Here is an 18,064-nt window from a genome sequence, read left to right on the forward strand (position 1 = left end):
TTACCTTGGCTGTCAGAGCAAATTGTAACGTTGGTTTTAAAACTTTGTATTCTACTGGCTTTTTGAGATTTTTTGTGTGTTTTAGAGTTGTTTGTTTTTTTAATGTTATGAAAAATATGCTCTGAGAAATTCATTTTCAGTTTGGGTTTATTACGGTTTACAACTCTTGGTTTTTGAATTGCACTTCCAGATTTAAATTTGTTTTCTTTTTCACACTTACCATACTTTACCATCATTAATGAAACAACAGCATTGTTACTGATTTTATACAAGTTGTAAATCACGTAGGATAGAAGAGAGCGTTTTTGTATGATGTCAGACTGGGTTAAAATAGTTTTTCGAATAAACTCTGTATTTATTGTGTCCGAAGTCATTATATTGTAAACAATGGACTCCACTGTCCAGCACATAAATACTCCACAATCATGACTGTTTGACTGCTGCGGCCCACCAAGATCTAAAAAATTGATTGGCATTGTCTTGTTTAAATAAGTGTTTAGCCTGTTTGCAACCGAGAGAGCAGAACTTTGGTTGTATGTACCAGAAGAGTCAAAATGTAAAAATTTTTGTTCAGACCCAACATATACTAGTGTACTCCAGTGTGAGCCACTATCAGATTGTGTTAAATTAACAGAGTCATTTATTGGTAGAATGATGTAACATTTTTCCTTTATATTAAGTGGTTCTAGCATGAAATGGAAGTCATTAATATTTTTTATTGCATGAAACAATGAGTGGATTGATTATGATGCCCGATTTTTTATCCAGAAACCTATCATTTAACATTTGAAAATACGGCTGAATTGTCAAGTCAGTGAGCCATTTATCGTTCAAAAGCTCATCAGAAACTAACAACATTTTTACAGCTTCAATTTCAGTCTGTGTTTCAATACTTGAAAACTGTACAGGAGTTTCCACAGCGGAATCAGAAGAATTTGAACTAATGGTTGAGGCAGTTTCTGATAAAATATCATTATTTTGAATTTTAGATGGGTTTTCCATATTTAAAAGCGGTAGAGGGGATTCACAAACAGAATCAGAAACATTCAACTTCATACTCATGTTTGACTTGGTTGATTTTTCACCCTTACTAGCTTTCTTAATGCTAACATTTTTTCTTGAGGTAAAATTAAAATCATCAAGTTTTAAATTTAATTTTTTTATTTTAATGTATTCTTCCAGTTCTTTTTTTGATCGTAACACTTTACCACCAGGGGTTGTTACTTTTATATCAGTTATTTTACCTCGATGTACTCCACTTTTCCTAACTGTTTCTTCAATTTTACATCCTGAGAGAAGAGATTTATTCGTACATTGGTCACTCAAGGAAGTATCCATAAAATTATTTTAACGTCCAAGTGATAATAAATCAGAGTATTTTATTATGAAGAAAAAATGCAAGTATTATTGTAAATAAAATACGTGTCAGCATTTATTAAATAAATATGGAAACACTATTAGTGGCTGAGAAAGTCTTAATGTTATCTGCTGCACAACAATGAGGTTCAAAGTACACCAGTTGAGTCATTAACAGCTGATGGCAAGCTGTACAGGTTATCCCTTCACTGCTTGTGTATGCTTGAAAATCCAATATTGTTGAAGTATTGCAGGAAACAACTACTGTAGTCAAATTTCTGAGTTTATCTTTGTGAAATAAAATAATTTTAGATCACAAAACGTCTTCTTAGGTCACAGTCACAAATACTTATTGAAAAAGAGTGCTTATCTTGGAATTGAAAATGAGTTTTGTAAAGAAACAAATGAAAATGTGCAGTGATAAAAACATGTGCTTTTTAGAAATTCTGTTACAGGTAATATTTATAATTAATTATTTGTTTGAAACTATAATAAATGTTAACTTTTAACTGTTTCAAAAGTTAAGGATACTTTACCACAGATTTTCCCACAACTTCAGCACTGTTTTACTAAAATGTTCACTAAATAAAATTGTTGTATGATACAAGTAATTTTAACTGGTCAACTCTATATCATATGTGTGTCATGTGTGTCATTGTTGAGAACAAGTGGTAGTCACTTGGTGCAAGATCCGGGCTGTATGGTGGATGAGGAAACGACCCCCACTGGAATGATTCGAGAACTTCACGTGAGCAATTTGCCGTGTGAGGTCGAGCGTTATCATGAATCAACAGAATTTTCTAGCTCAACTTTGACAAACTGATACTACATGCACCTAGTGGTTACCAGTTGGCAAGTGCCTTTTGTAGGAAGAGTCACATTCATGGAGGTTCTGCACTATGTGTACATGTAAATTATGAATTTAAAATAATACCTGTACCCTTCCTCAGATTGTTTGTTCCTACATGAAAATAAATTACTGATGGACTAGTCCCAATGTACTGCAACAATCATGGAATATAGCTGTGTAAAACTGTCAATCTTGAAGAGGCATAAAAGGGAAAGCTGCTTTCAAGTCTCGTTTTTTTTGTTCAGAGATCTCTCCTGTACAGTTTAATACTTTGGATTTGAATTCCAATACAGATGTACCATTTCCAAGGGCAATTTTTTGTTTTATGGTGCTTTTTCTTCATTTTATTTCTGTAATCTTAAAAATGGTCAGTTATTTATAGTAAGGGAGCCGGGATGCTAAATTTGCAGTGACTAAAGCGTCATGGGGGCCTGTAAGATTGTGAAGATTAAGTTTTAAAACGAAAAAAGTTTATGTTAAGTTTTTTATTTCAGTGTGGAGGAAAGCGTGGACAAATTTTCAAAAAAAAAAAAAAAAAAAAAAAAAAAAAAAAAAAAACATTTACATGGAAATACTTGAGCACGTCAGAAATTCATAATGTATACGCGCTATGTCTTTCTGATAATCAAGCGATATTAATCTGAAGAGCAATTACAATAGACAATAGACAATATTCTTTATTTGTTGTTTCTTTAAGAAATACAATTGCGTCAATAGTATATAATAACAAAAACTTAGATTAATATTTCTTGCTTTACAAATATTGATATGGTATTTATAGAAAATCGAAGAACTCCTTCAATGAATATACAGGTCGTTCCATCAGCCAGTCTCGAAAATGTCTTTTCAGTTCGTTCCCTTTCTTGTTCTTGAGATTTGGTGGTAGTGCATTAATGATTTTGCGTCCAATGTAAGAAGGTTTTTTGCTGAATTGCGATGTGTGGTGTACAGGGAGAATGTAGTCCGTTGCTCGTCTGGTGTGGTATGAGTGAGCATTTTCATTTCTAGGAAGGTCCATCTGGCTGGTGTAGATGACGACTGCATGGATGTATAGTGCTATGACAGTAAGAAGCTGCAGGGATTTGAAAGCTTCTCTGCAGCTTTCCCTAGGGCTGAGGCTATAGAGTGCCCTTACAGCTTTTTTCTGGAGTACCAGGATTTTGTTGAGATTGGTTTCAGATGTTCCTCCCCATGAAATTAAGCCATATCTGAGGTGGGACTCCACTACAGCATAGTATGCTGTCTTTGCCGTCTCCAAACCTCCTATCCACTTCATTCGCTTTACCACATAAATGCCAGATGAAAGTTTTTTGGTCAGATCGCATATGTGATCTGTGCAGGAGAGGTCAGCATTAATTGTTAGGCCTAGCAGTTTTGCCTTTTTTTCAACTAAAATATTAGGTATTTTTGGAATCTGCTCTTGTCTTCTGCTAAAATTGATCTGGGTGGTTTTGGATTGATTTATGACCAGATCGTTTTGAAGGCAGTATTGGAGTGATTTTTCTGTTGCTGATGAAATATTCAAAATTAGATTTTGTGCTGTGTTATTTGTAAACAAAAGAATTGTGTCGTCTGCATACATAATGGTTTCTACAGAATTGTCATTGATAAAACTTGGAAAATCGTTTGTAAAAAGTATGAACAAAAAGGGGCCTAAAACTGAGCCTTGAGGCACTCCTCTACTTACTGTGAGTTGTCTTGATCTATACACGCATTTACTCCCATTTACATTTTGTTGAATCTCAACTATTTACTTGCGTCCTTTCAGGTAGCTAGTCACCTAATCTTTCGCCAAGCCTCCAAAACCTAGGGCTGAAATCTTTTTCAAGATAAGATCATGATCTAGACAATCGAAAGCCTTACTGTAGTCTAATAGGACAGCTGATACGTGTTTGTGGTCTTCTAATTTATCTATGACGTATTCAATTAGATTAGTGACAGCTGTGGTGGTGGATCGTCCTTTGAGATAGCCATGTTGGTTCTTTGTTATTAGATTATATCTGTCCAGATGTTGTAACATTCTTGAGAGTGCTACCTTTTCTATTATTTTTGAGAAAGTTGGTATTAGTGAAATGGGACGGTAATTTTCAGGTTTAGTGATGGATCCTTTTTTGTGCTTTGGGTATATTTTTGATATTTTTAACCCTTAAGTGAGCGCGCCTCCTAAAGTTACGTGAGTGCTCGCGTGGGGTCTTCTAGACCCCCATTAAGAAAATAATAAATATGAGTTCATTCTTACCTTCTTTGTGTTATATTAACTATAGTTACTTACATTATTGCGTATGTCTAATACATATTGAATTAAAGATAACTATAGTTATTATGATTTTTATATTTTTTATTAATTTTTACGTTAAAAGTATTAAATTATAGTTTTAAGAAAAAAAAATTTTATTGCATAAATCACCATATATATATATATATATATATATATATATATATATATATATATATATATATATATATATATATATATATATGCTTTACTATACTATGATATAAAAATTATTATTATAAGAATAACTATGTACATACAGAATTATTCGATTGTAATAAAATGAAAAACTGTAATTCCACGATCTCGTAGTAAAATTTAATAATAAAAATAAAAATACAATTCAGTTTTTATATTTATTTTTATTTTGTACAATAAGTTTTGTTTTTAAAGTATTATATAAATATAAATACTATATAGTGTTTGTTGAACTTACTACGACTTTGTTTTGGGGAGATAAAAGTAGGACTAGTAAACGGGGGAAAGAAATCACTGATAAAGAAAAAATTATTTATTGAATACTGAACACACCTCAGATGACAGTAGATATATGCAGTATAGAAAACTCGAATTATATGAGAAATATAGACTACCTCACGTGAAAAATGTGTTCTACAGAAACTTCTGAATCAGTAATTGCACCGTTATTTATGTTTTGGCAGAGATTACAGAAGGTCTCTATGTGCGATAAACACATAGGTCGTTGGCACTTACAACATTTTTGTATTGTTTTGGTGTCCTTTGTGCGGGGGCAAACAACACATCTTACTCTCGAACCCGCTGGCCGATTGACTGCTGATTCTCGATGAGGAATCTCTTGCACATTAGCAACCTTGAGGATCGATGATCGCAGCGTCTTTGGAAGCGAAGAAATAGTTGCCCTTTTCGCTACATGAGGCTTTATCACAATCTATATTTAAAATCCGTTAGCAATGTATATACATACAAATTCTCCTTCTGTATCACATATAAAAATATTAACTTTCAATGCACATATCAAATAACACAAGTACGCGCGCGCGGGGGTAAAAATGACCCGGTAATTGCAACACTAGCAGGTAACGTGAGTGCGCGCGCGGGGGGTCTAGACGACCCAAACGTGTAATGTTTGTTTGGAACGGACTGTACGATTCACCCGCGACGGTCACAGCCAAACTGACTGTAGGGCGCGATTACTCATCGTCTACCCGGAAGGTATCTAGCGTCACAGCAGTCTAGCCAACCTAATTCGAAAAATAGAGCAATATATCTACTCGTGGGGTCGTTGAGGCCCCCGCGCGCGCTCATTTAAGGGTTAAGGGGGATGGAAACTGGCCTGAGGAAAACGATTGATTTATTATGGTAACCAGTGGTGGTGCTAGTTGTTTGGTACAGTGTTTTACTAATTTTGAAGGAATTTCATCAATTCCACATGATAATTTAGTTTTCAGGGAAGCTATCACTCCCAAGACTTCTTTAACAGTTGTTGGTGTTAAAATTAGTGATAGACAATTTCTTTGTGGAAGCAAAATCGGATGAGTTATGGCTGTGTATTTCAGATGTTCTCTATTTTCGCCTAATGTGGAATCTGCTATTTGGGAAAAGTATTGGTTGAAATGTTCGGCTATTTCGGCGGGGTTGTCTGTTATGTTTCCTTCTATCTCCATCTTCAGTGTTGAATTTTCTTTCTGTTGCTTACTTTGCTTTTCTGAGTTTATTATGTCCCAAACGGCTTTAGACTTATTGTCAGAGTTAGTGATGTAGTTAGCAGCCATATGTTGTTTGAGACTCCTAAGCTTGAGATCGTAGGCTTTCTTTTTTGCTGCCATGTATGTTCTATCATGTTCATTTCTGGTGAGCTCATATCTTTGTAAGGCAATTAGAAAATCTTCTTTTAGTATTTTCGACTCTTGGTCATACTGAACTTTTAGTCTGCCCCTCGGCTTTGCTCTTACTTTTTTGCTAGGGCATATATGGTCCAATATTTGTCTGACAGTTGTCTGAAATGTTCTGTATGCCTCTTCAACATCAGGGGCATTGTGTACCAGTTCCCACTTTTCCATTTCGAATTCCTGTTTTAAGCTATTAAGGTTTTTTATTGAGAAAATTCTTTTTTGTGTAGCTTCTTTTGTAGGGAAGACTTCTCTTTCCACTGCAATAGAACAGATTTGGCCAGTGTGATCCGACATTCCACCTTGGATCACTGAAAAGTCGACTGCATCTTCAGGTATGTTGGTACAGATGCAGTCTATTGATGTTGTAGAATGATTAGTAATTCTTGTCGCTGGAAGGGGAAGCCGCCTGACTCCAAAAACCAGCAGTTAATCTTCGAAAATAGTAATATTCGTGTTAACAGTTAGCCTGTCTATGTTGATGTCGCCCATTAAGATAAGAAGTTTTGCCTCAGCTGTAAATGAGGTAAGTATATCTGATATAATGTTGATAGCTACATTAGCTTGTCCTCCTGGTGTCCAATAAACCCCTAGAATGTAGAGAGTTTTTTCTTGATTTTTATCTTTGTTAATGCAGCTTTGCATACCAGTTCTTGACAACTGTTTGCCATGTTGATTGCTTCTGTTTTTGCAGTTTCTGTTTCCTTAATGTAGATTGCAACTCCTCCCAATCTATGGTCTTTTCTACTGTAGTGTGTAATTAAATTGTAACCACTAATCTTAGTGAGTAATAGTTTATCTGAGTTTAATCCATGTTCAGTAAGTATTAATATGGTTGGATGTAGGTCACTCAATAGATGGTTTATTCTTTCCACCTTTTTTGATAGTCCTTGAATGTTCTGATGAAAGATGGTGATAGGTTTTTTCCTTGTTTTCTTTAAGAGGTGTTTTGGCTTTCTTGTATAATTTCTAAAAAAGTATTTGAAGTATTTCCAGGTACGATATCTGAAGGAGTGCTAGTTAATGGAGTCTTGGTCATGCTGTCATCTGGTGAGCTGTTTGTTTTTCTTAAGATTTTCTCCATATGTTCTTTCAAAAAATCTTCAAAAGTTTTGTCTATAAGTAGAGTTGCTGTCATTGGGGGTTTGCTATGTACTCAAAAGTTACCGAAAGTTTTTATGTTTGCACGAACTATTGTTTTTTCGGGGTCTGTGTCCATCTGTCTTTGTTCTTGTAATTCTTTATTTTTGGCTATCTGTAGAGAGACACTAAAGTAATTTCCTTTCTTTGAACTTGAATTTTTCACAGCCCTATTCAAGCGGTTTGGTGTTTGAAATTGCTTAAACAAAGGTGTTCTACTAGTAGGCTTTGCAGGTGTTTTATTAGTTTGGTCATGCAGGTCACGTTGATAGGAATTATTTTGAAAAATCTTCACTGTTGATTCTAGGTGGTCCTGTCTGCACTTAAGTTTGGTCAGTTTGATCATAATTTGTAGTGTGTCTCTTTGTTTAGTGATATTAGGGTTGTTTGTTTGGGTTTCGGAGTCGATGGCATTAACTTTGATTTCAGTGCAGCCACTGTTATCTGTTCTACTCTGTAGCATTTTAATGGTATTTTCGAGCTGCTTAATTTTCTCTTCAAGTCTGCATATTATTTTTTCTTTACTTAGGTCTTGTTCTTCAAAGGTGTTTTCTAGAGCAGCCTGTAGCTGCTTTTCTTTCGAGAGTTGGTTTTCAACTTCGGTCAATTTTTCAGCTAGCAGGGTGTTTCGGCTGTGTAAGGCTTCATTTTGAGCTTCTAGTTCTTTTATCTTTGCTTGATAGGTTAGCTCTGACAGAGTGTGTTGATCGGTTATCTGTTGTGCCAGTTTGAAGTTCCTTAGAGTTAGAGAATTCAGGTCCTGCTTAAGTTTACAGTTTTCCGCTAGTAGGGCATTGCCTGCTTCGGCGGCCAGTGTCAGGGAAGTTTCTAGGTCGTCAACGTCATTAAAATGTTGTATCTTAGTATGGACAACCTCAACTAAATCCTTGCTATTGTTTAACATCTCTAGCTCTTGTATTAAACTCTCATTTGTTCTGGAGCTACCTTCAACTCTTTGTGCAGTATTACTGAGGTCTAGTTCTTCGCAACCTGGTGATTTATTTTGGCTGTTGTCTATTAGAGGTTTACTTAGAAGAGAGGTTTTAAAAACTTGTTCTGCTTCTCTAAGGGCCTCGTTAAACTTTTTATTTTTGAAATTGTCCGTTTTTGGCTTTCCATGAATTAAATTATATTCTGCATACAGGCACATGTCGCTTTGTTTAATGGAGGCAGTAGTATTGTCTCCAAAGAATGTGACACTGTATTTAGTGATATTGTCAATTTTTAAAATGTCTTGTATAACTGCTGGCCAGTAAGGATGGCCTCTTATTTTGGCGAAAACTATAACGCCCACATCATTCAAAGTACCATTGTTTGATGCCATTTTCGGGATCTGGGAAAAAAATTAATTGTACTGAGTTGTTTAGGTTATTTTCAGAGAAGTAGAAAAGTAGGTTTGGTAATTGAAAATACTGTTTTTTTATAACGGTGGACGGTGGCCATAAAAAGGGATAGAAAAAAGGAAAAAAAAGTTATTTGAGCGTGCCAGATATTCAGAGGGAATGTTAAGTAAACTAAAAAAAGTATCCTATTTAAATGACTGAAGATTTGGACGTGATCGAAAGTCATGACAGATTTGTGAAAATGTAAAAAAATGCGGTCTTAAAATACTTGAGCACGTCAGATATTTATACAGGCGGTTCAATTCGATGTCCTGACCATTCTAAATGATAATCTGACAATAATGTGGAGGAATATTGTTCATCTGACCATTTGAAAAAAAAAAAAATTTCACATGTTTCTTTTCCACAAAATACACATTTCACACTTGTATCACTCATTATTGTAATATATATAAAACTTATTGCATTAACCCTGCAACTGGCTTTAAGCGATTATCGACCGCATTAACTACAGTTTTCAAAATGGCACTAAGCTATTTTCGACGCATTAACTATGTTGTGATATGATCTCTCACAGCAAGTCTATTTTTACTTTGTTTGAAGTAAAACATACGTAAATCTAAAGATAAAGATTCAAGGTTTCATATTATACCATAAAACGCTCTATAGTTTAAGTTAAATCTTTCATTATAAATTCTAAACTTGGATGTTCACGTTTCCGATTGTCATTTGTTTGCGTAATTTCCGAACTACGCTAAAATTACCGTATGTTTGTAAAAATTCCCTATCGTGAGTTTAAGTTCTACACGATCGTAAGTGTCGTCATTGAAAAACAGTGTATTCTTGGCTTTCAGAAAACATCTTTTCAATAACCAGTAGGAAAATTAATGTTTATAAAATAAGCGTTTGAAAAGCTCGTGTTTTGTAAAATCCCAAAATGCCTAATGCGTCGAAAATAGCTTCATTAAATTTTGTTATTTTTGTTACTTTATCGTTGTCTGGAAATAGTGAAAATCATATCAAAACAAAGAAGAAGAAATTGCTCTAAGCAACAGTATAATAGACAACGAAGACTATGAACTAGTATTTTATTTTTGTTCTGTTGCGCAATCACCGACTCAGCCAGTAGAGAAGAACAACGCATCGCATGGTTGCCATGTTGATTTCTTTGTTGTTATTACGCCATTGCCGGTATTAGTGTATTGCTTGCTATTCATTAGGATATTTTAGACATTTCGTTATTTAGTGTGTATAAATAAAAGTTTATTTATTGTTTTTTTTTTAATTAGTGAAGTGAAAAAAAATGTAGAGGTTAGGTTAAGTTTTAGGGAATAGGTTGGATTTTTGTGAAACTGAAAATAAGCCTATGTTCACGTAGATTCAGTGTTTTATAATTTTTGTAGACAATTTAATTTTAATTATAATTAAATTTTGATTTGAATTTATGCAAAGGTATTTATTATTATAAAAGTGAAAAAGTTTTTTTTTACTTTTTCTGAATGTATTAGCGTTTTATTTCTATGACCATGGCCCTTTGTTTTATTTTTTTAACAAAAAAATTATATAAATAAAAATACATTGTTGTACATTTTTGTAAACTTCAATAAACGTACTATTTTTTATAAATAATATTTGGATGAAAATAAAAATTGTTTAAGCTAAAAAAGTTAAAAGGCATTTATTTCACAATTTTGACTTTTGTAAAAATTAAAAAAAAAAGTTTGTTGCCATATAACAATATCTTATACAATGTAAACTTCTTATAAATGTCATATTTTTTCTCTTCTAAATATATTTATCTCTTAGAAAAAAATATTTGTTCATCCAATAGATTCAAAAATGTCAAAATGGTATACATAATAGTGCTATACAAACTTTTTTTCAGATTTTGTAGTTTTTATAGATATATTGTTCAAAAGTACCAATAAACTTCTTTTACCTAAATAATTTTTTTTGTAATTTGTAATTGAGGTATATAAGCAAACTTTTGTATATTTTAGAATTATTCTAAAAAACTTTCATATTACCTGAGAGGGTGCTATACATTTTGAGAAAAAATTTATTCTTTACTAATATTTTTACGTTAATCTGTAAAAAAAATAAAAATACATTAAATGATTCAACCTTTAATATTTTTTTGGGAAACTGCATTTATTTCTAAAGACATTGATGTTTTTAAAATGTTTTTATCTTAAAAAATAGATGAGCAGTGATTAAAATACAAAACCCTTACAAAATCACCAAAAAGTGCCTGCCATTTTTGGGAAAAATGATGGCCAGTTCCAGGGTTAAACAATCAAATAAATAAATAAAAATATACTTCTAAAAAAACATGTTGTTATTGTGATCATCTGAGATGGCATTATGGCGGTATATGGTAGTGTGCAGATGGTGCGAGAGAGTGAAAGACAGAGAAAGAGTGAGAAGGAAAGAGAGGCGCAGAGTGGGAAATATACAGTTCTCAGCGGCTGTACGCTCCACCCTTTATTTATGGTTTTAGCTACCTCACCCCATGAAAATCGTCAGATTATATTTTGTCCGCAATTCTTAAAAGATTTCCTTCAAAATAAAAAAAAATTCAATCGCGCTTGAGTATTTTGAGGTAACATTATTTTTTTTACACCTTTGTGACTTGCCTATTTCCTTATACTACGCTTTAATCGTCAGGTTATTGAAATCTACACCGTTCTACATGTACTTAACTTACTTTGTATTTATCTGACGCACACGAGTTTTTCTGAGGATCGATTTTTTTCTACTAGTCTGACGGTCTGCCCTCAACGCAGACCCCTATATTAAAGGTTCATATGTGCTAGGGGTACATTACGGAGTACGACATTTCTCCCCATATAATTTTATGACGCGCTCTAGTAACGCGAAAAATCCCCGCTTGGGCTCCCCTACTATTAGTTTAGTTGTAAAGATTGCAATATTGTACATATATTGGGGAAATAAAAAAAATGCATTCGTTCATTCACCATTTCCTGAAAAAGTTGATAGTTTTACTCTTTCTTGTTGGTGTACAATCATACTTTTGTTAGAACAGTTCACTGGCTGTTAAGGGTCATGATTTGTTTAAAAAAAGACAAGTTGAAGGGTTTGTGAAAATTCCAGGTAAGCTACTTTAGTATATGGAATAATCTTGTAGTTAAAAAGTTTAGATGTGCTTGCATAATCTTTAAAATCACTAGGTTTTAATTGAATTATCCAGTAAGGATTGTATTGATTTATTTGCTTTCATAGCCAAATCAGTCCAATTGGGGAGTAAAATTCAGTTTTTGACTTGGCCCTCTCTATGCAACTGTGCACACAGCCAACCTCTTGCACGCAAGAATGTCTTAACAAAGAATATTTTATTTTCAAAGATGTTGTCTCGTAGGCAGTCTTGAATAGCGTTAGACATGATAGAATTGTGATTCTGAGGAATATAAGAATTGGACCAAACATCTACTCTGTTACATTGTTCTCATCAATAACACAATCTAATGTTTTTCTAAATGCACTAGGTAAGTCATTACCCGAACGGCCAGTGCAGTTTTGATACCTGTGTGTAATACATTTTTTTGTTACTGAAAAGTGTGCAGTTAGATTGTACACGTTTATTTTTCCTAGATAAAATAAAGAGCTTATTTCAGTATGAGGAGTCAGGATTACATTTTGTAGGCCTACAAAAATAACTGGAGTACTTTTACTTCTTTTTTTTTGGGCGTTTCTCATTTCAGTTTTCAAAAACTGCTGCCTTTCATAATCTTCATTTAACTCTCTTCAGTTAGTGTCGGTCTGGCGTGCTAACTTAAACTTTTCACAAAGATCACACCAATCTAATTTGAATACATGAAATCCTAAATTGAATTCTGTGGCAAAAATTTTGTAGTTCAGATTTTGTAACAAGAATGATACCTTTAACTTTACACTGTTTGAAACACTTAGGTCTGATTCTAGATTAACGTTGGAACTGGCCATCATTTTTCCCAAAATGGCAGGCACTTTTTGGTGATTTTGTAAGGGTTTTGTATTTTAATCACTGCTCATCTATTTTTTAAGATACAAACATTTGAAAAACATCAATGTCTTTGGAAATAAATGCAGTTTCCCAAAAAAATATTAAAGGTTGAATCATTTAATATATTTTTATTTTTTTACAGATCAACGTAAAAATATTAGTAAAGAATAAATTTTTCTCAAAATGTATAGCACCTTCTTAGTTAATATGAATATTTTTAGAATAATTCTAAAATATGCAAAAGTTTGCTTATATACCTCAATTACAAATTACAAAAAAAATATTTAGGTAATAGAAGTTTACTGGTACTTTTGGATAATATATCTATAAAAACTACAAAATCTGAAAAAAGTTTGTATACCATTGTGACATTTTGGAATCTATTGGATGAACAAATATTTTTTTCTAAGAGATAAATATATGTAGAAGAGAAAAATATGATATTTATAGAAGTTTACATTGTATAAGATATTTTTATATGGCAACAAAATCTTTTTTTCTATTTTTACAAAAGTCAAAATTGTGAAATAAATGCCTAACTTTTTTAGCTAACATTATTCTTTTCATCCAAATATTATTTATAAAGATAGAACGTTTATTGAAGTTTACAAAAATGTACAACAGTGTATTTTTATCTCTATTATTTTTTTGTTAAAAAAGTAAAACAAGCGATGGTCATAGAAATAAAACGCTAATACCTTCAGAAAAAGTAAAATTTTTTTACTTTTATAATAAATACCTTTACATAAATTTAAATCAAAATTTTATTAAAATTAAAATTAAATTGTCTACAAAATAATAAAACACTGAACCTATGTGAACATAGGCTTATTTTCAGTTTCACAAAAATCCAACATATTCGCTAAAACTTAACCTAACCTCTACATTTTTCACTTCACTAATTAAAAAAAAAAAAAAACAATAAACAAACTTTTATTTATACACACTAAATAACGAAAAGTCTAAAATATCCAAATAAATAGCAAGCAATACACTAATACCGGCAATGACGTAATAACAACAAAGAAATAAACACCGCAACCATGCGATGCGTTGTTCTTCTGTACTGGCTGAGTCGGTGATTGCGCAACGGAACAAAAATAAAATACTAGTTCATAGTCTTCGTTGTCTGTTATACTGTTGCTTAGAGCAATTCTTCTTCTTTGTTTTGATATGATTTTCACTATTCCCAGACAACGATAAAGTAACAAAAATAACAAAATTTAATGAAGCTATTTTCGACGCATTAGGCATTTTGGGATTTTACAAAACACGAGCTTTTCAAACGCTTATTTTATAAACATTTATTTTCCTACTGGCTATTAAAAAGATGTTTCTGAAAGCCAAGAATACACAGTTTTCAATGACGACACTTACTATCGTGTAGAACATAAACATGGGGAATTTTTACAAACATACGGTAATTTTAGCGTGTTCGGAAATCACACAAACAAATGGCAATCGGAAATGTGAACATCCAAGTTTAGAATTTTATAATGAAAGATTTAACTTAACTATAGAGCGTTTTATGATATAATATGAAACCTCGTATCTTTATCTTTAGATTTACGTATGTTTTACTTCAAACAAAGTAAAAATAGACTTGCTGTGAGAGATCATATTACGACATAGTTAATGCGTCGAAAATAGCTTAGTGCCATTTTGAAACTGTAGTTAATGCGTCGATAATCGCTTAAAGCCAGTTGCAGGGATAAGTCTTTTTGTATTCGCCCTACAATAGTGCGATTCAATTTCATGGAATCACTTAGTATGGTCTCTGGCTGAATTAACGTCTCCTTCTGGCCTACATCTACTATAATTACTCTAACCTCTGGAGTAGCTGTGTTTGTTGCAACATCCTTACTATTATGTGCTGTGTATACTGGTTTCTGAGATGTTCCTAATGTTGATATATAAAATGTTTTACAGACTTGTATTTTTTCACCTTTGATGGTAAAATATTATTTAAAGGAATATTGTCTTTTTGATGTTTGTTCGTTTTTGAAACCTGAGTTGTAAGCAAACATTTTTTGATTGTTTTAGATCTCCTAATTGACGGCTAATTGTTTTAGATCTCCTAATTGACGGCTTTTTCTTTTAAGTTTTGCTGTGATAAAAGTTCACTAGTGCTAATAATGAAATGTTATTTTTTTTGTTGAAGATGGCAAAGAATAAAAAGATTCATAAACAAATGTGCCCTCATCTTCCGATATTCTGTTTTGGCACCTATACTTGCATTTAGTTAACGGCCTTTGGGTTTCATATGTTTACCTCTTCTGTTTAGATACGATTTTTCAGACTGATGTGCACCCTCCTAAAACTTGCTTTCTATGTTTAGTGATTTCAGATCCTCTTTCAACCATTCTTGTTTAGTTTGGTTTCTACAACTCTAAAAATAATAAAATACTAATTTAGTCTATTCTGTTAAATAATAATTAAGATAATATATTCTAAATGTACATTTATACGACACTAAGACAAATATTTTGAATTCCCAAATCAATGACAAGCCGTCCATTGTGTTTCCATTGTTGGGGAAAAGACAATCAACTTGGTAGTCTTACTCTGCTTACACATGATTACACATTTAGTCATTAATGTTTGACAAAGCCTTGCTAATTCTTAGTCTCAAATCTTGAATGTTTTACACTTTTTAAGATATATAAACTTGGTCTTAAACATTTCCTCAAAGAAAAAATCACATGATGTTATTTGAGGGGGTTGTGCGATGCCAGAAAATGGTGCCATGGCCAGTCCACGATGAGGGAAAGTGTTTTCAAGTGATTCTTCCACGATTAAGTTCCTGAGCGGAGGGTTTGTATCTGTTGAAAAATACAGTAACTAGGGTTCACAGTGTTGTGGTGATGGATAGTTTTCTATCAACTACTATGCAGAGATAATTATTGCATGTTCGAAATAATGTTATTTGGCAGAACAATCCTTGATGGTGGATGTGGATGCATAGCATGTTCTAAATATTCTTTGCTTTATAATATCCTAATTTGTGTCTAGGTACCATTCATCACGCTAAGCTTTCTCTTGTACTGTACATATAAATGTGATATAAAGCTGCTGCTTTTTGTAGGTTATGTTTTGAGGTTAAGACGTTAGAGCAAACAATAATGGTACATGTAATATATACAAGTAAAATTAAATAACTTATAATTTCATAAACCCTACCATAATGTGATGCTAAATACTATCTAAATTTAACTGTTGCTTAGTATTTTTTGGGACATAGTGTACAATTCACTATTTAAAACAAAACTTGAATCTGTTTGCTGTTTGTTAGTGATGTATTACTTAACGTCACGTCCAACGGTGAAGGGGCAGGTGCAGTTGAGAGGACATCTGTGGATTGCTAGGAGACGTCAAGAAAAAAATTGTAAAGCTGTACATATTACTTTTTTGAAAAGTCTCCTTTGGCGTGTTTTGTTAAAAAGTTTTTCCTAAGCACTGTTTACTTTTTTGCATACATTTGTTTTAATGTAAATACAAATCATAAAAGAGTGTAAAATTATTATTTTATTATTAGTGGCGTAATATTGATTTTAAATCTGGATGTTTCTATAGCAACAAACTTTTGTTTTATTGGTGCCAAGTGCATAAAGGTTTGACAATCCATTGTTGACCTTAGTTTTTTTGATGTGGAAAAGTATAATACTATATGTGAATTATGTTTATAATTGCATAGCCTTTCCTGCGTTATAGGTATTAAAACAATACATATGTACAATTTTGTATGAAACTCGAAAAGTTTTAAAAATAAATTCGTACTAATACAATTTAAAAATATAGGCTATTGTGTTTTTATTTTCACTAGAAAAATATGCATATTTCTTTAATTTATAAAAAAAATGAATGTTTGTTTTTGTTTGTTACAACAATTTTTTCCAAAAAGCTTGTGCAAATATAAAGAAATTAGCCGGTCAATTTAAGGTAATAATATAACACAATAGCTAGTGCACTTAATTTGTTTGGAAAGATTTAAATTAGAGAATAATTGCCTTGAAATGTTAATATTCTACTCAAAAGATGTAAATATCCGTTAAATATCTTATATATATATATATATATATATATTTATTATATATCTTAAATAAATAAATAAATATATATATATATATAGTTTCAATTGTTTTACTGTAATTATTTGATTTGATTTATATGTAGATGGCTGACGGAGAGGATTGGGGAGTGGACGAGCCCATACTGACTGCTGACACCATACCAGTGGCTCAGGGTCCAGAACTGCCTGAAATCAAACTGTTCTGTCGTTGGAACTGTGATGATATGCAAGTTTCTGACATGTGCCTTCAGGTATTTTTTTATTTTTTTTTTGGCATCTTGTGATTAGATTTAATGTTTACTCTGTTCGCCATTTTAAAAAGCAGCAACTCATTTAATAGAGTATCGCTAGTCTGCATCATATCTGAATTGAAATGAAAGACAGTTTATTTCTGTTATAATTACAATACTATTACAATTAGTATTAATATATGAATTGATAATTACGAGGGCTGTTCGGAAAGTAGATTACGTTTTGGAATTAAAAATTAACAAAGTATAGGAAAAAATTTGTATTATACATTTGAAAGCCACACTTAAATACTACTTTTCAAAATAGTCGCCATTCAAATTTAGGCAGATCATATCGATGGATGAGCTTGACAATGCCTTCCTCATAAAATTCTGCCGCCTGTGTCTTCAACCAGTTTGTCACTTCTTGCTGCAGCTCTGCGTCGTCGTCAAAGCGCTGCGTTGCCAGCCACTTCTTCATTGTTTGGAACAAGTGGTAGTCACTTGGTGCAAGATCCGGGCTGTATGGTGGATGAGGAAACAACCCCCACTGGAATGATTCGAGAACTTCACGTGAGCAATTTGCCGTGTGAGGTCGAGCGTTATCATGAATCAACAGAAATTTCGAGCACAACTTTCCCCTATGCTTGTTTTGGATCGCTCTTCTGAGGTTGTTTAACGTTTGGCAATACCTTTCTGAGTTGGTTGTAGTGCCTTGTTCCAGGAAATCAACAAGAATTACACCTTTCTTGTCGCAAAAAACGGTCACCATAACCATTCTTGCCGACATCGTTTGCAAACATTTTCTTGGTTTATGAGGGGAACTTGTGTGTCCCCACTCCATTGACTGCAATTTGGTCTCGCAGTTAACATGTTTCACCCATGTTTCATCGCCAGTTACGATGCGATTGAGTAGTGATTTTTACC

General features: G+C 32.8%; 1 protein-coding gene across 1 annotated transcript in view; it reads left to right on the top strand.

The window, feature by feature from the left end:
- The window catches only part of LOC124374490, a 29,710-nt gene extending 12,309 nt beyond the window's left edge, over positions 1-17,401 (top strand). Inside the window, exon 3 of the mRNA XM_046832698.1 lies at positions 17,012-17,401. Within this exon, the coding sequence (XP_046688654.1) occupies positions 17,012-17,191 (180 nt within the window). The 3' untranslated portion in view covers positions 17,192-17,401. The remainder of the gene's footprint in view (positions 1-17,011) is intronic.
- The last annotated feature ends 663 nt before the right edge of the window (positions 17,402-18,064 follow it).

The sequence above is a fragment of the Homalodisca vitripennis genome, unplaced genomic scaffold, assembly GCF_021130785.1.
Source record: "Homalodisca vitripennis isolate AUS2020 unplaced genomic scaffold, UT_GWSS_2.1 ScUCBcl_8680;HRSCAF=16885, whole genome shotgun sequence".
NCBI lineage: Eukaryota > Metazoa > Arthropoda > Insecta > Hemiptera > Cicadellidae > Homalodisca > Homalodisca vitripennis.